The sequence below is a fragment of the Drosophila albomicans genome, chromosome 2R (assembly GCF_009650485.2).
Source record: "Drosophila albomicans strain 15112-1751.03 chromosome 2R, ASM965048v2, whole genome shotgun sequence".
Taxonomy (NCBI): Eukaryota; Metazoa; Arthropoda; class Insecta; order Diptera; family Drosophilidae; genus Drosophila; species Drosophila albomicans.
In genome coordinates this window covers 35,038,293-35,055,461 of record NC_047631.2, presented here as the reverse complement: position 1 = coordinate 35,055,461, position 17,169 = coordinate 35,038,293, and the positions used below count along the sequence as shown (strand labels likewise).

Here is a 17,169-nt window from a genome sequence, read left to right as displayed (position 1 = left end):
AATCTGCAGTGGCACATGAAACAAGCGAGTGAAAGCAAATTAGAAATTGCAAAAATTGCTGAGGCATTTGCCTTTTGGCTATTCGTACTACCACGAACCCAGTCGCTGCTCCTGGTCTCACTCCTCACTCCTCGTCCGGCTCCTGTTCCTGTTCCTGCTCCTAGTGGTGGGGTGTGCCACTGGCACGACTGTTTGTTGCTGGTTGGCTGCCCTCGCACTGATGACTGTCAACATGCTGATAAGTGTTAGAGCCGACGGGTTGCCTGCTCTAGGCACGTTGCAGGGCGATTTCTGTTTGTCTTTCTTTCTTTTCGCTTGGCTGTCGGTCCGGTGGTCGGTTGGTTTGTCTGTCTGTCCATCCTCCTGTCTTTCTATCCGTTGGCTTGTCTACAGCAATGCACTGACCCAAGCAAACGATAATTTTATTATGACAAATGCGCAAAGTCAAGGCAAAAGTGTTACATATTTGTACAGTTCCTTGAGCAGCCAAGTTTCGCTTTGCAAACTAAGTAGATCGGAGAGTCATCGAATAGTCTTTATACGCTAGCAAATCAATGCTATTCGCTAGACTTACAGATCACAGATAAAGTTTCTAGCCCCCATCTTACACATGTATTTATAAACTTCAATTAAAACAACAGCACTAATTTGTAATTTTCATGAAGCTTAGACTGCTCATAATGTATTGCACTGACCGAGAGAGTCTAATTGAAATTGATCGCTTAAAACAGATACAACTGACATGTCTACAATTCCGCTGGAGCCATCTACGCTAACTAGCAACCAAGTGGCTTAATTTAAGAAGACACTTAGCTTGTAGCATAGTAACACCAAGCGAGTGTGTAGTTAGGAGTCTGTTGGTTCTGTTGGCCCAACTTCAACGCTGTTACAGCAGCCAATCGTTGTGAAAATCAAGATTGCATCTTGCTGGATCGTTTACATTCTCTGCGCAAGCGACTGTATTCTTCTGAAGATGTCAGCTCCAATCTAATCAACCGATTTGTCTGCGCATAACTCTGAACTTCTCTCGCTAGCAGGCTCTAACCACTGCGGAGGCTAAGTGCAAGAGAACTAAATAATAATTTTTATAATTTATTCATGGAACTCTAGCCAGGCAGTTCAAGAATTTACCATACGAATCTATCTTATGGCCAGCTGCAAAGGTCTTAACTAGTCGTTGTGTAAGCAGGAATACTGAAGTTCAGATACTCGTATAAATAATTAACATGTGTCTATCTGCCCCTTGTACTCAGGAGTTTGCAGTGCAATGAGGCTTGTTGCTTGTTGCTTTCTATGGAACTTTGTTGACTTTTTGATTGTTGGCAATTAAAGTGATCACGACTAACGTTCTAAGTAGTTAGTGCACTCATTTCTTTTGTCTTCTTCTTTGAGGCGCTTTAACGCTGAGCACGCAGTACTCAACAGATATGATGATAACATCCGTGGCCTCCGGTCTTTGCCTATTGTCTTCAACTGACTGAGTCACTTCACTTAACACTTGAAGGCTGTTGGCCACGCTTAGGCGTTTAACTCGTATTCTAATTTTTAATGTATAGTATAGTCAAGTGATGTCTGGAACATCTCAGTGAATGAGAGTTAATGACCTTAACTTTAGCGCTCCAACCTACGTGACTAGCTCCATAAATATAGAAACAGTTCTTGCGTTGTTTTGTTTTATTTGTTGATTTAAATTAAAGCAAACACGCCGCATGCCAAAGAAGCACAATAGATTCTCGCAAATACCATATTAAAGTGCTGCTTTAATACAACATTTTCTTGGATTTCGAATGTAGTTATTGTGCTTTTGCAAAACTAATCTGAAGCAAAAGTTTCTATTTTGTTAAGCAACAACAAGAAAACGAAGAATATGAAAGCTACAACCAATAGCAAGCAACAGAAACTACCGCCTGCTGCTCTGATTTAACTGCCATTGCTGATGTTGAAGCCGGAGCTCGCACTGAAGGTGAAGGTGGAAGCTGGACCTGGTGCTTGGGTTTTTAGATTGTCCTCCTGCTGCCTTACTGCCAGTTCGAACAAATTTAATTCATTGTGAGCTATTCATTTACCATGCACAACCTCAACTTCGATAGCGTCTCTCTCCTCTCATAGCTGCTCGGAGTGAACAGTGAAAAGCGTACAGCTGTTCTTATTGTTATCATTGGCGTTTCATGTGGTGAACTGAAGACAATAGTCTCTTGGACCACCTCCCAACCCCTTCTCAAGACCATGCCCACTGCTGTCATTCTTGCTTCGTCCTGCTTGACGTTCTATTAGAAAGATTTCAGCCGCGGGTGGGCGGCTAAGTACACAAACCCCTCCTGTGTGTGTGTGTGTGTGTATGTGTGGCTCCAATGCAAAAAGTGGGAACTTAACACATACACACATGCCAGTTGTAGACTTTAAAGGCAAACACTGCCATTGCTCTATAGAATTACTGCTGCGGTTGTAATTGTTATTATTCTTGTGGTGTATTGCTGCAAGCTTAATTGAAAATATTGTAAGTACAACGATACTTTTGTATGTGTTTAGTAATAGCTAGCAGCACTTTGCTGCGCCGCTCTCAACAAACGTAATGAAGTGAAGAGCCGCGAGCAAAACACACACACTCCCGCACACACTCGGTCTCTGTTAGTATTGCGTAAAGTTACGTATTCTTCTCGAATATAACTTTTAACGCCTTATAACTGCCGGCTATTGCTCTCAACATGCGAATTGGCCCAGCTCTACAATGGAATGAGTTTCAAGATATAGTTTATTATGGTAATAGCCCAGTTAGAAATGCAAAGCATCTATAGCTGCAAAGGTTATTTCTTGCGATCAGGGTCACCACCAGCAGAGTTGTGTTAATAAAGCCAAACAGCATAAGAAAGCATACATATGAGTACGGTTAGTAAACTGGCTCTCCAAGGGTATAAATATCAATTTGACCTGTCATTAGGCATATGTATGGTTTGTATGTATATCCTAGAGTCCTCCTAATATTACTGTTACATCATAAACATTTGCAGTAAATTAGGGAGTAAACGCTGTGAGTTACCACGCAATTCATTACAGAGCAACTTGATTAATATTGTGGGTGTTGGCTCTGTTGCGACGTAAACTGACTGCTAGCATGCCACATGCCACATGCCATATGCCATCTGACTACGCCAAAAAAGCATAAAACATAAAGTGACCAGGCGAAAGCAGGTCAGGCTCAACTCAACTCAACTCAACTCCACTGATAACAATATAGCCGAAAGGGGTCAAGCCTAAATGAAGTAACTAAGCGTGGGGCGAGCTTAAGCAAACATACTAACATACTTACTAGTCATATATAAGCGAGTATATGGCAAAGACATCGCCCAAGACATAGAAACGACGGACATGGAAAACCGGTTACAAGGTGACACGCTTTGAATAGAACCCTTCCATGGCCTGTCGCTTTTATCTTGTTGGTTTGGCAGCTATGCTTGGCTTGGCTTGGCTTGGTTGGTGGAGCTGAGGCCAAGACAAGCTACTTTCCACAACATTGTCTGGAAAAGCTTTCTGCTCCAAGGCTTTCATTATAATTTTGAGTGTTGAGTGACTCAATGCCGTGCCGTACATTGTCTCAGTGCATGTTCGTGTCCTTTTATGAGCCATTTTAGTTGTTGCTACTGCTGTTGCTGTTGCTGTTGCTGTTCTTGTCTTGTACTTAGTTGTGTGTCTACTATATGCAATTAAATTAAATATTTAACTTAATTACATGAACGAACTAACGCGTCGCACAACACGCAGGGATAGAGTCAAGTCAAGTCAAGTCAAGTCGAGTCGAGTCATCGAGTGTCGTCATTGCCGCCGTCGTGGACTCGACACGGGTCGAGTTGTCATCTCCTTGGGCCTGTCAAATATGACAACGCTCAATAATGCAACATGATTGTAGGAAGTAATGAAAGTCAATTGTTACGTAGAAGAAAAGTCAAGTCGCAGTCAAGAGGGACGCTGTCACGTGCTGTTTTCCTAGTTATATTTAGTAGTAGTAGTAATAGTAGTAGTAGTAGTAGGTCAGGTTCTTCTTCCTCATTCCTGGATTTCAACCCATTCCCTACCCCTGAATGCTCTAACCGTAATGACAATGTTGCTTACATTCTGCGTCGTTGCGTCTGCTGCTTGCTAATTGAATTTAATGTAGTTTAATTGAGACGAACGTGATTCTAACTAAAAGCGCTTTATGTTTAATTTAGCAGCAACGATAGCAGCCAACAACCAACAGCCAACAGCAACAGCAAGCAAAGCAGTTAGCAACCAGGCTGTTAGTCAGTCAGGCAAGAGTTCAATAGATGGACGACAATTCTTGGCACTCAACTACTTAGTTGACATGATGAGTACTGATGCTCTTAAATTGTTTAAATTCAAATTAATTGCTGTCAAGTCAAAGGCAGTTTTCAGAGTGAATGTGCGACAAAAGCATTTAAATATTTCATATTTTTATGGCAGATGTCAGCAATTTCTTTCAAGTTTATCAACAGATGAATTATGTATGCCAATGAAGAAGTTTGCCCCAAAAATGGCAACTATATCACTCGCTGCGTATGAGTAATAGTTCTGGGCATTGCAATGATTTCAAGAACATTTTCAATATTAAAAGCTGTTCGAGCGCAGCGCAGCGCGAAATTCAAACGCAGCTGCTGCATCGCATTCCAAAATTGTAATAAAGCCAACAAAACTACTCCGTACTCGTACTTGTACCAAGAGCCGAGTAAAAGTAACAGGCAAAGGGAATTGCCAACAACGACAGCTGCTGGAATTAGCTTACAGTTGCCCGTTTTTTTCTCTTTTTGTGTAAGAACTAGTAGACGAAGCAACTGTCAGAGAATCAGGCATACTATCATCTCGCAAAAGAATGTCAAAAAATAGCCAAGCTGTATAATAAATTGAATTTCTTCTGACTGGTCATTTGGCGCATCTAAGGCCGTGGCTTACACAGACATACATTTCAAAGTAAATACAGGAGAATCGCCATTTCTCTAAGCATTTTTGTGCACTTTCTTGCGACATACCATACTATAGTATAATCCTTGACACCATCCTGGCAGCACACGTACGTTAGTGCTCTCCATGCACTCCACTCTACTCCACTCCACTCCACTCCACTTCACACTCACAGTCAGCGACAAAAATGCCACCAGACGCAAATGAAATTACCTCCAAGCCCGGGACATGGGACACCGGCAGACTCTGAAGCTCAGTTGCGACTAACTTCTACGGCAGCTCAATAATCCAAATATCATATTTACATCGTGCAACTACCGGTGCAAAGCGAAGAGAGCTCACATCTTGCAGGAATGTGAGGACAAATTGCTAAATGAAAACTGACATTTCAATTCTTTTATTTTCTCTTCGTTGGCGTTTAGTGCGCGTACTATTTTTTTATGCTGATTCTTCAGCAAATTAATCAAACCATACCTGAAAGAATTCTGCTTTTCCTCAATACCAAATATGATTCGTAAGCTATATTGCGAATTTCAGATTGGATGTATTTTAAACTATTTATTTATAGTGTATAACTAATTCGTCTGCTCTTGGGAAAACACACGCCAACTTTAAAAGCCTCGAGGCCACACCCAAATTAGATATACGTGCATACATACATACATACATATATCTGCAATACATTTTAATAACTAATTAAACGCTCCTCTACGCGATTTCCTGCTGTCTGACAAAATGCAGCAATGCGCAAATTACACACTAAAATGTGCCTGGTTGGCGCACCAAGAGCCTCGGGCATAAACGGAAACTGCCAAGCAAGCAATAATACGAGTACTTAAGTATATTTGTAATTTCTCCCACTCCCACTCCCTCTCCAACAACAATTACTCGCTCTGTCTTTCCCTCTCTATTTCTATCTGTGCGCTATAGGGTAACAAATCAAACATTGTTTCAATTTATCAAATTAAAATTAAAATTGCCAACACAGTGCGGCAGCATACCCCTCATCAAGTAGCCCCCACGACTACTGCACAGCTTCAAGCTCCTATAAGCAACAAGGAACACTTAGTTCACTTCCCTCCCAAGCCCTCGCCAAGCGTGCAATTTGTTCGAAAATTGTTGGTCAACGAAGCAAACTTAATGGCGTGTGCTCTCTTTATTACGTTCACATAAAACCAGAGAAGAGAGCTGCTCAATAAATATTTAATTATAAAACGAAAAGAGAAAAAAAACGTTAATTACTATTTGTCATTTGCTTAATAAGTGACGCCAGCGCAAAGCAGTATAGTGCTGCCAAAATTCTGAGTTCTCCACACTATCGCAAAAATGGAAACTCGTGAAAGGCAGCCACGAATATTTCAAGCTTTTATAACTACATTTAGTACGCCGTAATGTGCCTTAATGCTGCAAATTGAAATTTTAACGCAACAAACTACATATTTTGGCAGTTTCGTTGCTGAAACGTGGCAGTCGACTCGGTCATAGACATGGACATGGACATAGACATAGACATAGTCATGGACACACTCATCGACATAGACATGGACGTGGACATGGACATGGACATGGCCTATCCGAAACTATTTGTGGCCATGCTTTGCGGTCAGACTGTGGTTGGCCCACGTTACGCCTGTTGCCTGTCACGGCACTGCAGGGATGGGCAGGGAAGGGCAGGGCACGCTGGGCCCCGCCCAATTGGGCGCTGCATAAGTTTGCGGTCGCTCCTTTCATTTCATTTTGCATAAGCTCTAAAGTACACATCATATATTATTAAAATCGCAAAACGGTCAATTTTGCCTCAGTGTCAACCCTCGCCTTGCCTTGCCCTGCCTAAGTAATGGGCTCGACAATTGGGTTTCATGCATGTATAAATATTTGCATTAAGAATTCATGATTGTTTGCCTACGAAGAAGCAGAATCGCGCTCTCAACCAATGTATTAAGTGAATTTATTGGTTGCGTTGAGCTGCCTCAAGTCTGACCACCGCAACAATCATGAGTCTTAACTAATTTTCGATTATACCATCAAACTACCACTGGCTATACAAAATTCTAAACTTTCCGAGTATTTTTTTTTTTTTTTAAATTCAAATTTTGTTTCTTAACTGCAATTATTACATATTAGAGTTTTAATACTATGAGCATAATTCAATTGTCAAGTCTTGGAGTCCGAAGATATTCGACATAATTAAAGTTTATGGCTCTCAGATTTGGCAATTTCGTCGCAGTAAATGGATATGTGTAGTCCTAAGTACGCCTTCAGGCTATAAAGCATTGGCTTTAGATTTGCATTTGCCTTTGCCTTTGGCTTTGGCTTACATGATCCCATAAAAATCACGCAGTGACTGATGCAAATTTATGTGTCGGGCCCATGGAAGGTCTAATTTTTAGACGCGCGTTTACAATGTTTTTGCCAGATTTGCATGCCACAACAACAATTTGAATTTGGTTCATAAGGACACACCCTAAAAATGTGGCAAATGAAGTGGCCGCATGGGCATGGACAAAAGGCAAAAAACATACACAATTCATTTTGAAAATGAATTTGTTCCGCTGTAACGGCCATAAATGCATTTAAATTTATTGGAATGCGCGACAGCAGCATCAGTAGCAGTATATCGTACGTCTATATACATACATATACATATACCAGTACGTACATATGTACTATATAAGAAGCATCGAAAAAAAAAACAACACGCTCACCCATTGAATGACAATAAATTATCAAATTTATTTTGACAGCGCGAAAAATCCCGCTGTGGAGAAAAAGTTCAAATACTCGTACAAAACGTCAGACGAAATTGAGCAAAATATATCCAAGAGGGGCATTTGTGACAGGAAGTTTCAGTTCAGTGGTTGTTCCAGCGGCCGGTTCTGAATTGCCTGGATACAAACCAATATTCATTCTCCATATAGTCGTACATGTCCATCGAGGACCAGATATCAAAGCCGAATGCACTCAGCTCTAGTGCCACTTGGCGTGACAATATTAATTTATATTTTTAATCGAAATCCCCTAAAACGCACATCGTTTAATTTTTTTTTTTTTTTTTGCAGACATTCCATCATCATCATCGCTATCGTCATCGTCAGTCTATGCACGTTCCGCCCATGATGACGACGATGTTGCCTTTTATTGCCCAGAGGAAGGTCTATTCCCAGACGACTATGACTGCCGGCTCTACTATCGCTGCGAAAAGCTCTCCGAGCACTACATCAAGCCATACATGTTTGCCTGCAAGGAAGGAACAGTCTTTTCGCGTACTCTCCAATTGTGCATGCCGCCTATGCTGGCCGGACGTGGCGAGTGCTCCTACTACACAAACTACATCAATGAAATTGACGATAGCCAGCTGCAGTCGGATGGGCTCGTCTCTAACCCAAATGGACATATTGCGGAGCCAAACAACGACGCAACAACTGCTGCCCTTGAGCTGCACACTTACGCCACAGAGAATCAGTTGCCCACCAACTATGGATTGACAGGACTGAGTGGTGTTCAAGTCATATCCTTTTCGAGCACTTCATCTCTGCGCTCAGCTGATGATGAAGGTGTGTTCTGCAATGCTGATGGATTTATGAGTGATCCTAGCGATTGCACCGTATTCTATCGCTGCATCTCCAATGGACGTGGCTACAATAAAATCGGCTTTCGCTGCTCGGATGGCACGGCTTGGGATGAATCCCTGCAGTCTTGCAATCATATAATCGTAGTGCGCTCTAATGGTGGTTGTCGTATGCAGAATGATCCACTGAACGATGTTTACGCGGATCAAACTTCTACACAGTCATCGCAATCGAGCTTCCAAAATACAACTTCGTCCTCGTCCAGTAGCAATCAACAGAGCTCCTCTACAAGTTCCTCAACGTCCTCTTCCAGTTCTTCATCTTCTAGTACTTCGCAAACTTCAACAAGTTCGACAAATCAACAGGAGTCAAGCTCGAGTTCAAGCTCAAATCAAGAGTCGTCGACATCGAGTAGCAATCAGCAGTCTACATCCAGCTCAAGTTCAAGCAACACGGAGACTTCAACAAACCAAAACTCTGGCAGTAATCAGTCCTCAAGCAGTAACCAAAGCTCGAGCAGCTCAAGTACTGGTGGCTCGAGCAATCAAAGTGCAAACAATAATCATAATCAAAGCTCGAATAATCAAGATCAAAATCAAAGCTCCAGCAGCAATCAATCTTCAAGTGGCAGCCAAAACAGCCAAACGACTAATAATAACCAAAATTCGGAAAGCAATCAATCTTCGAACGCTTCCAACAATCAAACAAACCAGAACACTAGTACACCTGATTCTACAAAATGCGAGGATGAGAACACCTATATACCAGATAAAAGCGATTGCAAAAAGTTTTACAGATGTCGGTTAGATGATAATGGAGTATTAGAAAAGGTACCGTTTACATGTGGACCTGGCACTATTTGGAGCCAAGTGGAGCGAGTTTGTATTCTCCCCAGCGAAGAGCAGAAAAAACAATGCAATGTGCAGACAAGTCATCAAAATGCCAACAATTCCTCTGAACAATCAGCCACCAATAGCAACGAAAATTCGAATGGTCAGTCCAGTAGTTCCACCTCTACCAACAACAATAATAGCAGCAATACATCCAGCAGTCAACAAGAATCATCAACATCAAGTAGCAACCAATCTTCCAGCAGTCAACAAAATTCATCGACTAATTCATCATCAAATTCTGCAACAGAAAATACAAATAATGAAAATTTAACCACCTCAACTTCAAATATAAGTCAAGGTTCAACCACAACTTCTAAGCCTTTAAATCCCGAAGGAGAATGTCAAGATACAGAAACATATTTGTCAGACGCAAGGGACTGCGCCATTTTCTATCGTTGTGTGGATAACGGCAACGGTGGATTTGATAAAGTTTCTTTTGATTGCCCACCTGGAACAGTTTGGGATCCAAATTCAAAGGGCTGCAACCATCCAACAGACGTGCAAAAGGAGCAATGCAAGGCTATGGGCAATGGCACCGCGACTTCTTCAAATCAAAGTTCTTCCAATCAAGGCTCTTCATCAAACCAAGGTTCTTCTTCTAACCAAGGATCTTCGTCAAACCAAGGATCTTCGACAAACCAAGGGTCGTCGTCAAACCAAGGATCTTCGTCAAACCAAGGATCTTCATCTAACCAAGGCTCTTCATCAAACCAAGGGTCTTCATCTAATCAAGGATCTTCATCAAACCAAGGATCTTCATCAAGTCAAAGCTCTTCGTCAAACCAAGGATCTTCGACTAACCAAGGATCTTCGTCTAACCAAGGCTCTTCATCTAATCAAGGCTCTTCATCTAATCAAGGATCTTCGTCTAACCAAGAATCGTCTTCGAATCAAGGCTCTTCGTCTAACCAGGGATCTTCATCTAACCAAGGCTCTTCATCAAACCAAGGATCTTCGTCTAACCAAGGATCTTCATCTAACCAAGGCTCTTCATCTAATCAAGGCTCTTCATCTAATCAAGGAGCTTCGTCTAACCAAGAATCTTCTTCGAATCAAGGCACTTCGTCTAACCAGGGATCTTCATCTAACCAAGGCTCTTCATCAAACCAAGGATCTTCGTCTAACCAAGGATCTTCATCTAACCAAGGCTCTTCATCTAATCAAGGCTCTTCATCTAATCAAGGAGCTTCGTCTAACCAAGAATCTTCTTCGAATCAAGGCTCTTCGTCTAGCCAGGGATCTTCGACTAACCAAGGATCTTCGTCAAGCCAAGGATCTTCGACTAACCAAGGATCTTCGTCAAACCAAGGATCGTCGTCTAACCAAGGCTCTTCATCTAATCAAGCATCTTCGTCTAACCAAGAATCTTCTTCGAGTCAAGGCTCTTCGTCTAACCAAGGTTCTTCATCAAATCAAGGATCTTCGTCTAACCAAGGCTCTTCATCTAATCAAGGCTCTTCATCCAATCAAGGATCTTCGTCTATCCAAGAATCTTCGTCTAACCAAGGTTCTTCATCAAATCAAGGATCTTCGTCTAACCAAGGCTCTTCATCTAATCAAGGATCTTCGTCTAACCAAGAATCTTCTTCAAACCAAGGATCTTCGTCTAACCAGGGATCTTCATCAAACCAAGGCTCTTCGTCAAACCACGGATCTTCAACTAACCAAGGATCTTCGTCAAACCAAGGATCTTCGACTAACCAAGGATCTTCGTCAAACCAAGGATCTTCGTCTAACCAAGGCTCTTCATCTAATCAAGGCTCTTCATCTAATCAAGGATCTTCGTCGAACCAAGAATCTTCTTCGAATCAAGGATCTTCATCGAACCAAGAATCTACATCTAACCAAGGATCTTCGTCAAATCAAGGCTCTTCGTCAAACCAAGGATCTTCATCTAACCAAAGCTCCTCAACAAACCAGGGAACTACTCAAAAGCCCTTTAAGCCAGCTGAGAAATGTGAAAGTGAGGAGACATTCTTGGCTGACAACGATAATTGCTCCAAATTCTATCGCTGTGTTGATGATGGCAAAGGCGGTTTTGTGAAAGTTTCATTTACTTGCCCACCAAACACAATTTGGCATCCGAATGCTAACAGCTGTGACCATCCAGCACAAGTTGATTCACAAAACTTGAAGTGCAAGAAAGGTAACACTAATCAGAGTACTACCAGCTCGACTAGCAGTAATGAACAATCTTCAACGACTTCTTCAACGACTTCGACTACACTTGAGGAAACAACGACATCAGTTACCTCGAGTACATCGTCTAGTCCCAGTAATGTTGGATCTAGCTCTTCTCCAAAACCCTCCGGTAAGTGTAGAGTAATTGGAGAGTTTGTGGGAGATCAAGAAGATTGTGCTAAGTTTTATCGATGCGTTGATAACGGTAGAGGAGGCTTCAACCAAGTTGCCTTCTCATGCGGTCCAGGAACTGTGTGGGATGCTCAGATATTGGCCTGTAATCATGCATGGGCCGTCAAAGATAAAAGCTGCGGAAACGGAGCAACAACTCAACGTCCAGTTGCTCCAAATAGTACGCCAACTCAAGCTTCTACTCAAAATAATTCGCAATCGGACAGGCCAACAACTACAAGACCTTTAACTACAATCCCGTCTACACAAACACCTTCTTCTCCAAGCTCATCGACTAGTAAGAAACCTTCCACTCAAATGCCTGCTATGAAACCTACAACTCAAAAACCAAATGGCAAAGATGAATGTCAGTCCGACGGCTTCATAGGCGACTCTAGCAATTGTGCCAAATTCTATCGGTGCGTTAGCAATGGTAAAGGTGGCTTCGACCAGATTCCATTCCATTGTGCGGCTGGAACAGTTTGGGATCAAAGCCTTCAAACCTGTAATCACGATTTCAACAATTGCAATCCCATTAGCGCTGGTAATACGACCACTGAGTCTGACAAGGGTCCTTGTGACAACACAAACTCAACCTTACCGCCAACTACAGATCCCAATACAACAATCCGTCCAACCGAAAGCGGCACGGAGTCCACAACTGAATCGCAACAAACAAGTGCATCACAGCCTACAACTACAATATGGACTACAACTTCCAGACCAACTACAACTGAATCACAGCCTATAACTACAATGTGGACAACAACAGCCAGACCACCCACGACCGAAACTCAACCTACAACCACAATATGGACGACGACCATTGAACCGTCGTCAACAAACGATCCATATCCAAGTCCTACAACCATGAATCCTCCAACAACTTCCACTCCAGTGCCCAATTTACCACCAGGCACTGAATGTAAGGGAGAAGGATTCATGGCTGATCCATACAATTGTCGAAAGTTCTACCGCTGTCTAAGAAATGGAGATTCTTTCTCAAAACATCAATTTATGTGTGCTAAAAATACAGCTTGGAACGAAGATATACAAACTTGTGATCACGCCGCAAACGTTCCGCGTTGCTCTGGTCAAACTGAAACTCCTGTTATGACCCTGCCTACAGAAAGTCCTCAGCAGTCAACTACCCCACCAAATGAGAAACCAACTAATCCCACAACGACTGAATATCCAACTAAACCCACAACCACCGAATATCCAGAAAAGCCAACCGAATCACCAACAAAGCCTACCACTGAATATCCAAAACCCACAACTGAAAATCCAACAAAACCTACCAGTGAATATCCAACAAAACCCACAACCACAGAATATCCCATGGAATCAACAGACACTCCCGGCACTGCAACCAAACCTACCACTGAATATCCAAAACCCACCACTGAATATCCAACAAAACCTACAACCACAGAATATCCAACAAAACCCACAACCACAGAATATCCGATAAAGCCAACAGACACTACCGCCACTGCAACCAAACCTACCACTGAATATCCAAAACCCACCACTGAAAATCCAACAAAACCCACAACCACAGAATATCCTACAAAACCAACAGACCCTCCCGGCACTGCTTCGACCACTGAATATTATCCTGAAACAACTGGAATCACAACAACATCGAAGCCAGGATATATGCCCACTACGACTGAATCCAATCCCAGTTCTACAGTGGAGCCAAATATCAACTTCAACTGCACTAGTGAAGGTTTTCATGCTGATCCCCAGAATTGCAGCATTTATTACCGGTGTACAAAACTAAATAACAGTTTCCAAGTGTATAAGTTCCGTTGTCCAAGTGGCACCGTTTGGGATTCGTCAGTGGAGACTTGCAACTATGCAGATCAGGTCGCCGGTAATTGCTCCTCAGGAAGTATTCCTACAACAACATCCAGTGAAATAACCACACAATGGACAGAATCCCCCACAACTACCATGCAGCCAGTGACTACAAATAGACCCGAAACTACAACTATCCCGTCTATTACAACAAATCGGCCGGGCGAAACTACAACAAGTATATCCGAAACTACAACTATTTCGATTGGCTCTACAATTCGCCCAATTGAAACTACAACTACAATTACTGAAGCAACTGAAGCAAACACGGAGGGACAGACGACCACAACACAGCTCCCACCCCAGCCTCAACCTTCAGGCAACTCAACTATCCCATGTCCTCAAATTAGCGAAGAACAAAGTTTATTTGTGTGCCCGTCGGGCTTCCGTCGACATCCCAAGCAATGCAGCATGTTCTACCAGTGCAATGAAAACGACAACTCCAATCTTAACATAGTGATGTTCCAATGCCCCAACGGCACTGTATATCAAGAAGCATCCTGTCGATGCGCCAAACCCCAGCCCAACGACACCTGTGGCAACAAGAGTTCGTCACGTACGCAACCAATTGAAGGAGTAACACATCCAGCAAACATGGCAAGTAGTTATGCAGTTAAGCAATTTCATAATTCAATTAACAAAAAATCTTTTTAATGTTAGGTGCAAATACATTCCACAATGCCACTTTGCCCTGAGGAGGGACACTTTGCCCTAAACCAAGATGAGTGCAGCCAGGTGTTCATAAAATGCAGCTACTTTGCTCAGACCGGTCGCATTGAGGGTCAAATTAATCGCTGTCCGCAAGGGTTCACCTACTGGAATGTGAGTCGACGTTGCGAACCATCAAGAAAACTGACCAACTGCACTCCGGTCACTTATAATGTTGGCAACAGCGTCCCCTTGGAGTGGGTGAACCTTGGATACAGACGTCGCAGCATGCGTGTCTAGAATCCTTACGTATAGGATAAGTTTAGTGACTACACGAAAAGGCGACGCAATTGTTTGCTGCGCAAGCGCAAATCTGCAGCTGAATCTGCAGCTTGCGCAGCAAATGACGAGCCATCTTCATAAGAAAATCACAAGTATAAGTCATAGTTCAATTACGAGTATAATAAGTTTAACAAAGGTCTACAACAAAACAAATTGTGGTGACGGTTTAAGATTAAAAGAAAAACAACAAATTTGTTTTTCGACCTGTATCTGCAGCAGAATAGGTTAAACTTTTCCATTACACATACGACTTATAACATACAATACACAACATATTGTAGCTGTTCACACATTAGACTTGTATTAGTATGTTTGTAGTATGATTAAAGAAACGTTCTGAACGCCATATTTAGAGCTTAGTCTATGCTTAAAGTTTATAATAAATTACAACATATACAAAGTGGTTGCGTTTGTTTGAATGAGCTGAATCTTAAAGTGGCTATAGATTTTTTCCGTTCCTTCTCTAACTACATAGGAGACAGTCATTTCCTCTTCTTTGCCACTGGCGGAGCAGATGGATTGTCACCCTTGTAGAATTCCTTGAGCAGTGCCATAGCCTCATCCGCACGCACACCGCCAGTGATGTTAATTTGTTGACCCACAACGGCAGCCACATCGACCACCGTTTTCCCACCGAATCGATCATTCTCGCAACCGTAGATGATTTCCTTGACCGCCAGCGTGTGCAATGCCGCTGAGCACATAATGCAAGGCTCCACGGTAACGACAACGCTGATTTCGCTGAATGTTTGACGAGCCGGCAAGCGCTTCTCGCGGCAATAGGCCAAGGTGGCATCGATGCATATGAACTCCGCGTGACGTGTTGCATTGCGATGCACATTCACTTCGTTCCCGCCACGTGCGATGATCACGTCGCCGTGCACAAACACACAGCCAACAGGCACCTCGCCGGCGTCACGTGCACGGCGCGCTTCTACCAAAGCTTCCTCCATAAAAGCGGCCATTTGGCATGGAAAAATCTTGGAGTATTCACTTCACTTGTGAACAAAAACACAGCAGGTAACGACGACGCCACGACACAGGCACACAACCAAGCAAAAGAATAACAAGCGAAAACAGCTGTTTGTATGCCAGATAGTTGGCAACGCGAGCGCGCGCGCCATCTTGATAGGGTAACACTGGCCACGGCCAATGACTGATTTTTAAATTAAACCAAGCAAAAGAATAACAAGCGAAAACAGCTGGTTGTATGCCAGATAGTTGGCAACGCGCCATGGCCAATGACTGTTTTTTAAATTAAACGCTAAGTTTTTCATATTCTATGAGGTTAAGCCCAGACAAACATTAAAACTATTTTATTTAATATTCTTAGATGTACATGAATCATATTCCCCTTTAACCTCATTGCGCATTATTGTAATTAGGCCGTTTTTCTGCAAGAAGTTGCTAGCCTTTTCCACCCAATTGCTATTGTTTAGAGCACGAGGACTCGGGTGTGGTAAGCGGAAAACAGATACTGATACTGATCTACAGTAAGACGAGCGACTTAATGCTGTATAAACGTACTCACCCACTGCCACCACAGTTTGTGGCTGAACCAGGTTAAGCAACTGTTCTAAAGCATTCAAACATATGTCGCGTATCTGCTGCTTATATGCGCCTTTCAACTCATTCGGTGTAATATTATGACCGTGCTCGTCGAAGAATGCCAAGGGACAAAAATTGTGTACAAAACATCGGTCTGCAAAAGTATCGATTCTCCCGTCTGCTAAATGCAGAAAAAGCTCCCACAAGCGCACACCGCTTGGCTCCTCAATTTTGCAATTCAGTCCCTCCACGGGCCGTTTGGGATGCACCAAGGGTGGCTGAAGTACCTCGCCCGTTAGCTGCATTATGTCACGGACAGTACGAACGTTGCCAAAAGGTACCTTAAGACATATTGTCATAAGAAAAGTTAAAATTACCACTCAATGACTGACTTACTCCTGTCTGCCCCATTCCATTTGGACCTGGATTCATGCCAATGAACATTAATTGCTTGCGTCCTTTCAAGAAACGACGTAGGTAAGCGCAATGCAATGAGGCTGCATATTCTAACGGATTGTATATGCATTTAATATTTTTTGGCGGTTCAAGTGAAGCAATTTTCTTATTCAGTGTGCACTCAATTTCATAGAAGTCCATCCAAAGTGGTTGTCGAAACAATTCCGAATTGATGGCTCCAGGTAACGCAGTTACCTTGGGCTTAATGTCCTCAGTTAGTGCTGCTTGTTTTTCTAATTTTCTTTTCAGCATATTTAAATTTTTCAGTTTATGCAAATTTAGCGCGCAGTTTAAGAAAACATCAATGACCGTAACTGAAATCAGCTGACACTGCCAGTGCTGCCAGTATATACCATTTTATATTTCAAGCAGTATATACCATTTTATATTTTAAGCAAATAAAAAAGAAAGAAGCAACACTTTCGCGGTGTGGGAATGCCATATTTCAAAATAATCGAAACACATATGCGCAAATTAATTTAAAAATGCTTGTTTTGTATTCCGAAAGACAATATATTTATTGCATGTATTGAACATATCTT

General features: G+C 42.4%; 3 protein-coding genes across 3 annotated transcripts in view; 1 reads left to right on the top strand and 2 right to left on the bottom strand.

The window, feature by feature from the left end:
- Positions 1-14,622, top strand: part of LOC117574489 (serine-rich adhesin for platelets) — a 48,084-nt gene extending 33,462 nt beyond the window's left edge. Inside the window, exons 4-5 of the mRNA XM_052006733.1 lie at positions 8,013-14,230; positions 14,294-14,622. Coding sequence (XP_051862693.1) covers positions 8,013-14,230; positions 14,294-14,581 — 6,506 coding nt within the window. The 3' untranslated portion in view covers positions 14,582-14,622. The remainder of the gene's footprint in view (positions 1-8,012; positions 14,231-14,293) is intronic.
- Positions 1-16,921, bottom strand: part of LOC117575108 (single-strand selective monofunctional uracil-DNA glycosylase) — a 99,599-nt gene extending 82,678 nt beyond the window's left edge. The window contains exons 1-2 of the mRNA XM_052006737.1: positions 16,568-16,921; positions 16,155-16,512 (exon numbers count right to left, since the gene is read on the bottom strand). Coding sequence (XP_051862697.1) covers positions 16,155-16,512; positions 16,568-16,879 — 670 coding nt within the window. The 5' untranslated portion in view covers positions 16,880-16,921. The remainder of the gene's footprint in view (positions 1-16,154; positions 16,513-16,567) is intronic.
- LOC117575105 (tRNA-specific adenosine deaminase 2) lies at positions 14,723-15,691 on the bottom strand. The gene has a single exon (XM_034259207.2). It carries the CDS (start codon positions 15,586-15,588, stop codon positions 15,106-15,108), a length of 483 nt encoding a protein of 160 aa, XP_034115098.1. The 5' UTR covers positions 15,589-15,691; the 3' UTR covers positions 14,723-15,105.
- Positions 16,922-17,169: the final 248 nt, after the last annotated feature.

Coding starts and splice junctions, on each gene's coding strand:
- LOC117575105 (XM_034259207.2), bottom strand. CDS start 15,588: ATGGCCGCTTTTATGGAGGAAGCTTTGGTAGAAGCGCGCCGTGCACGT.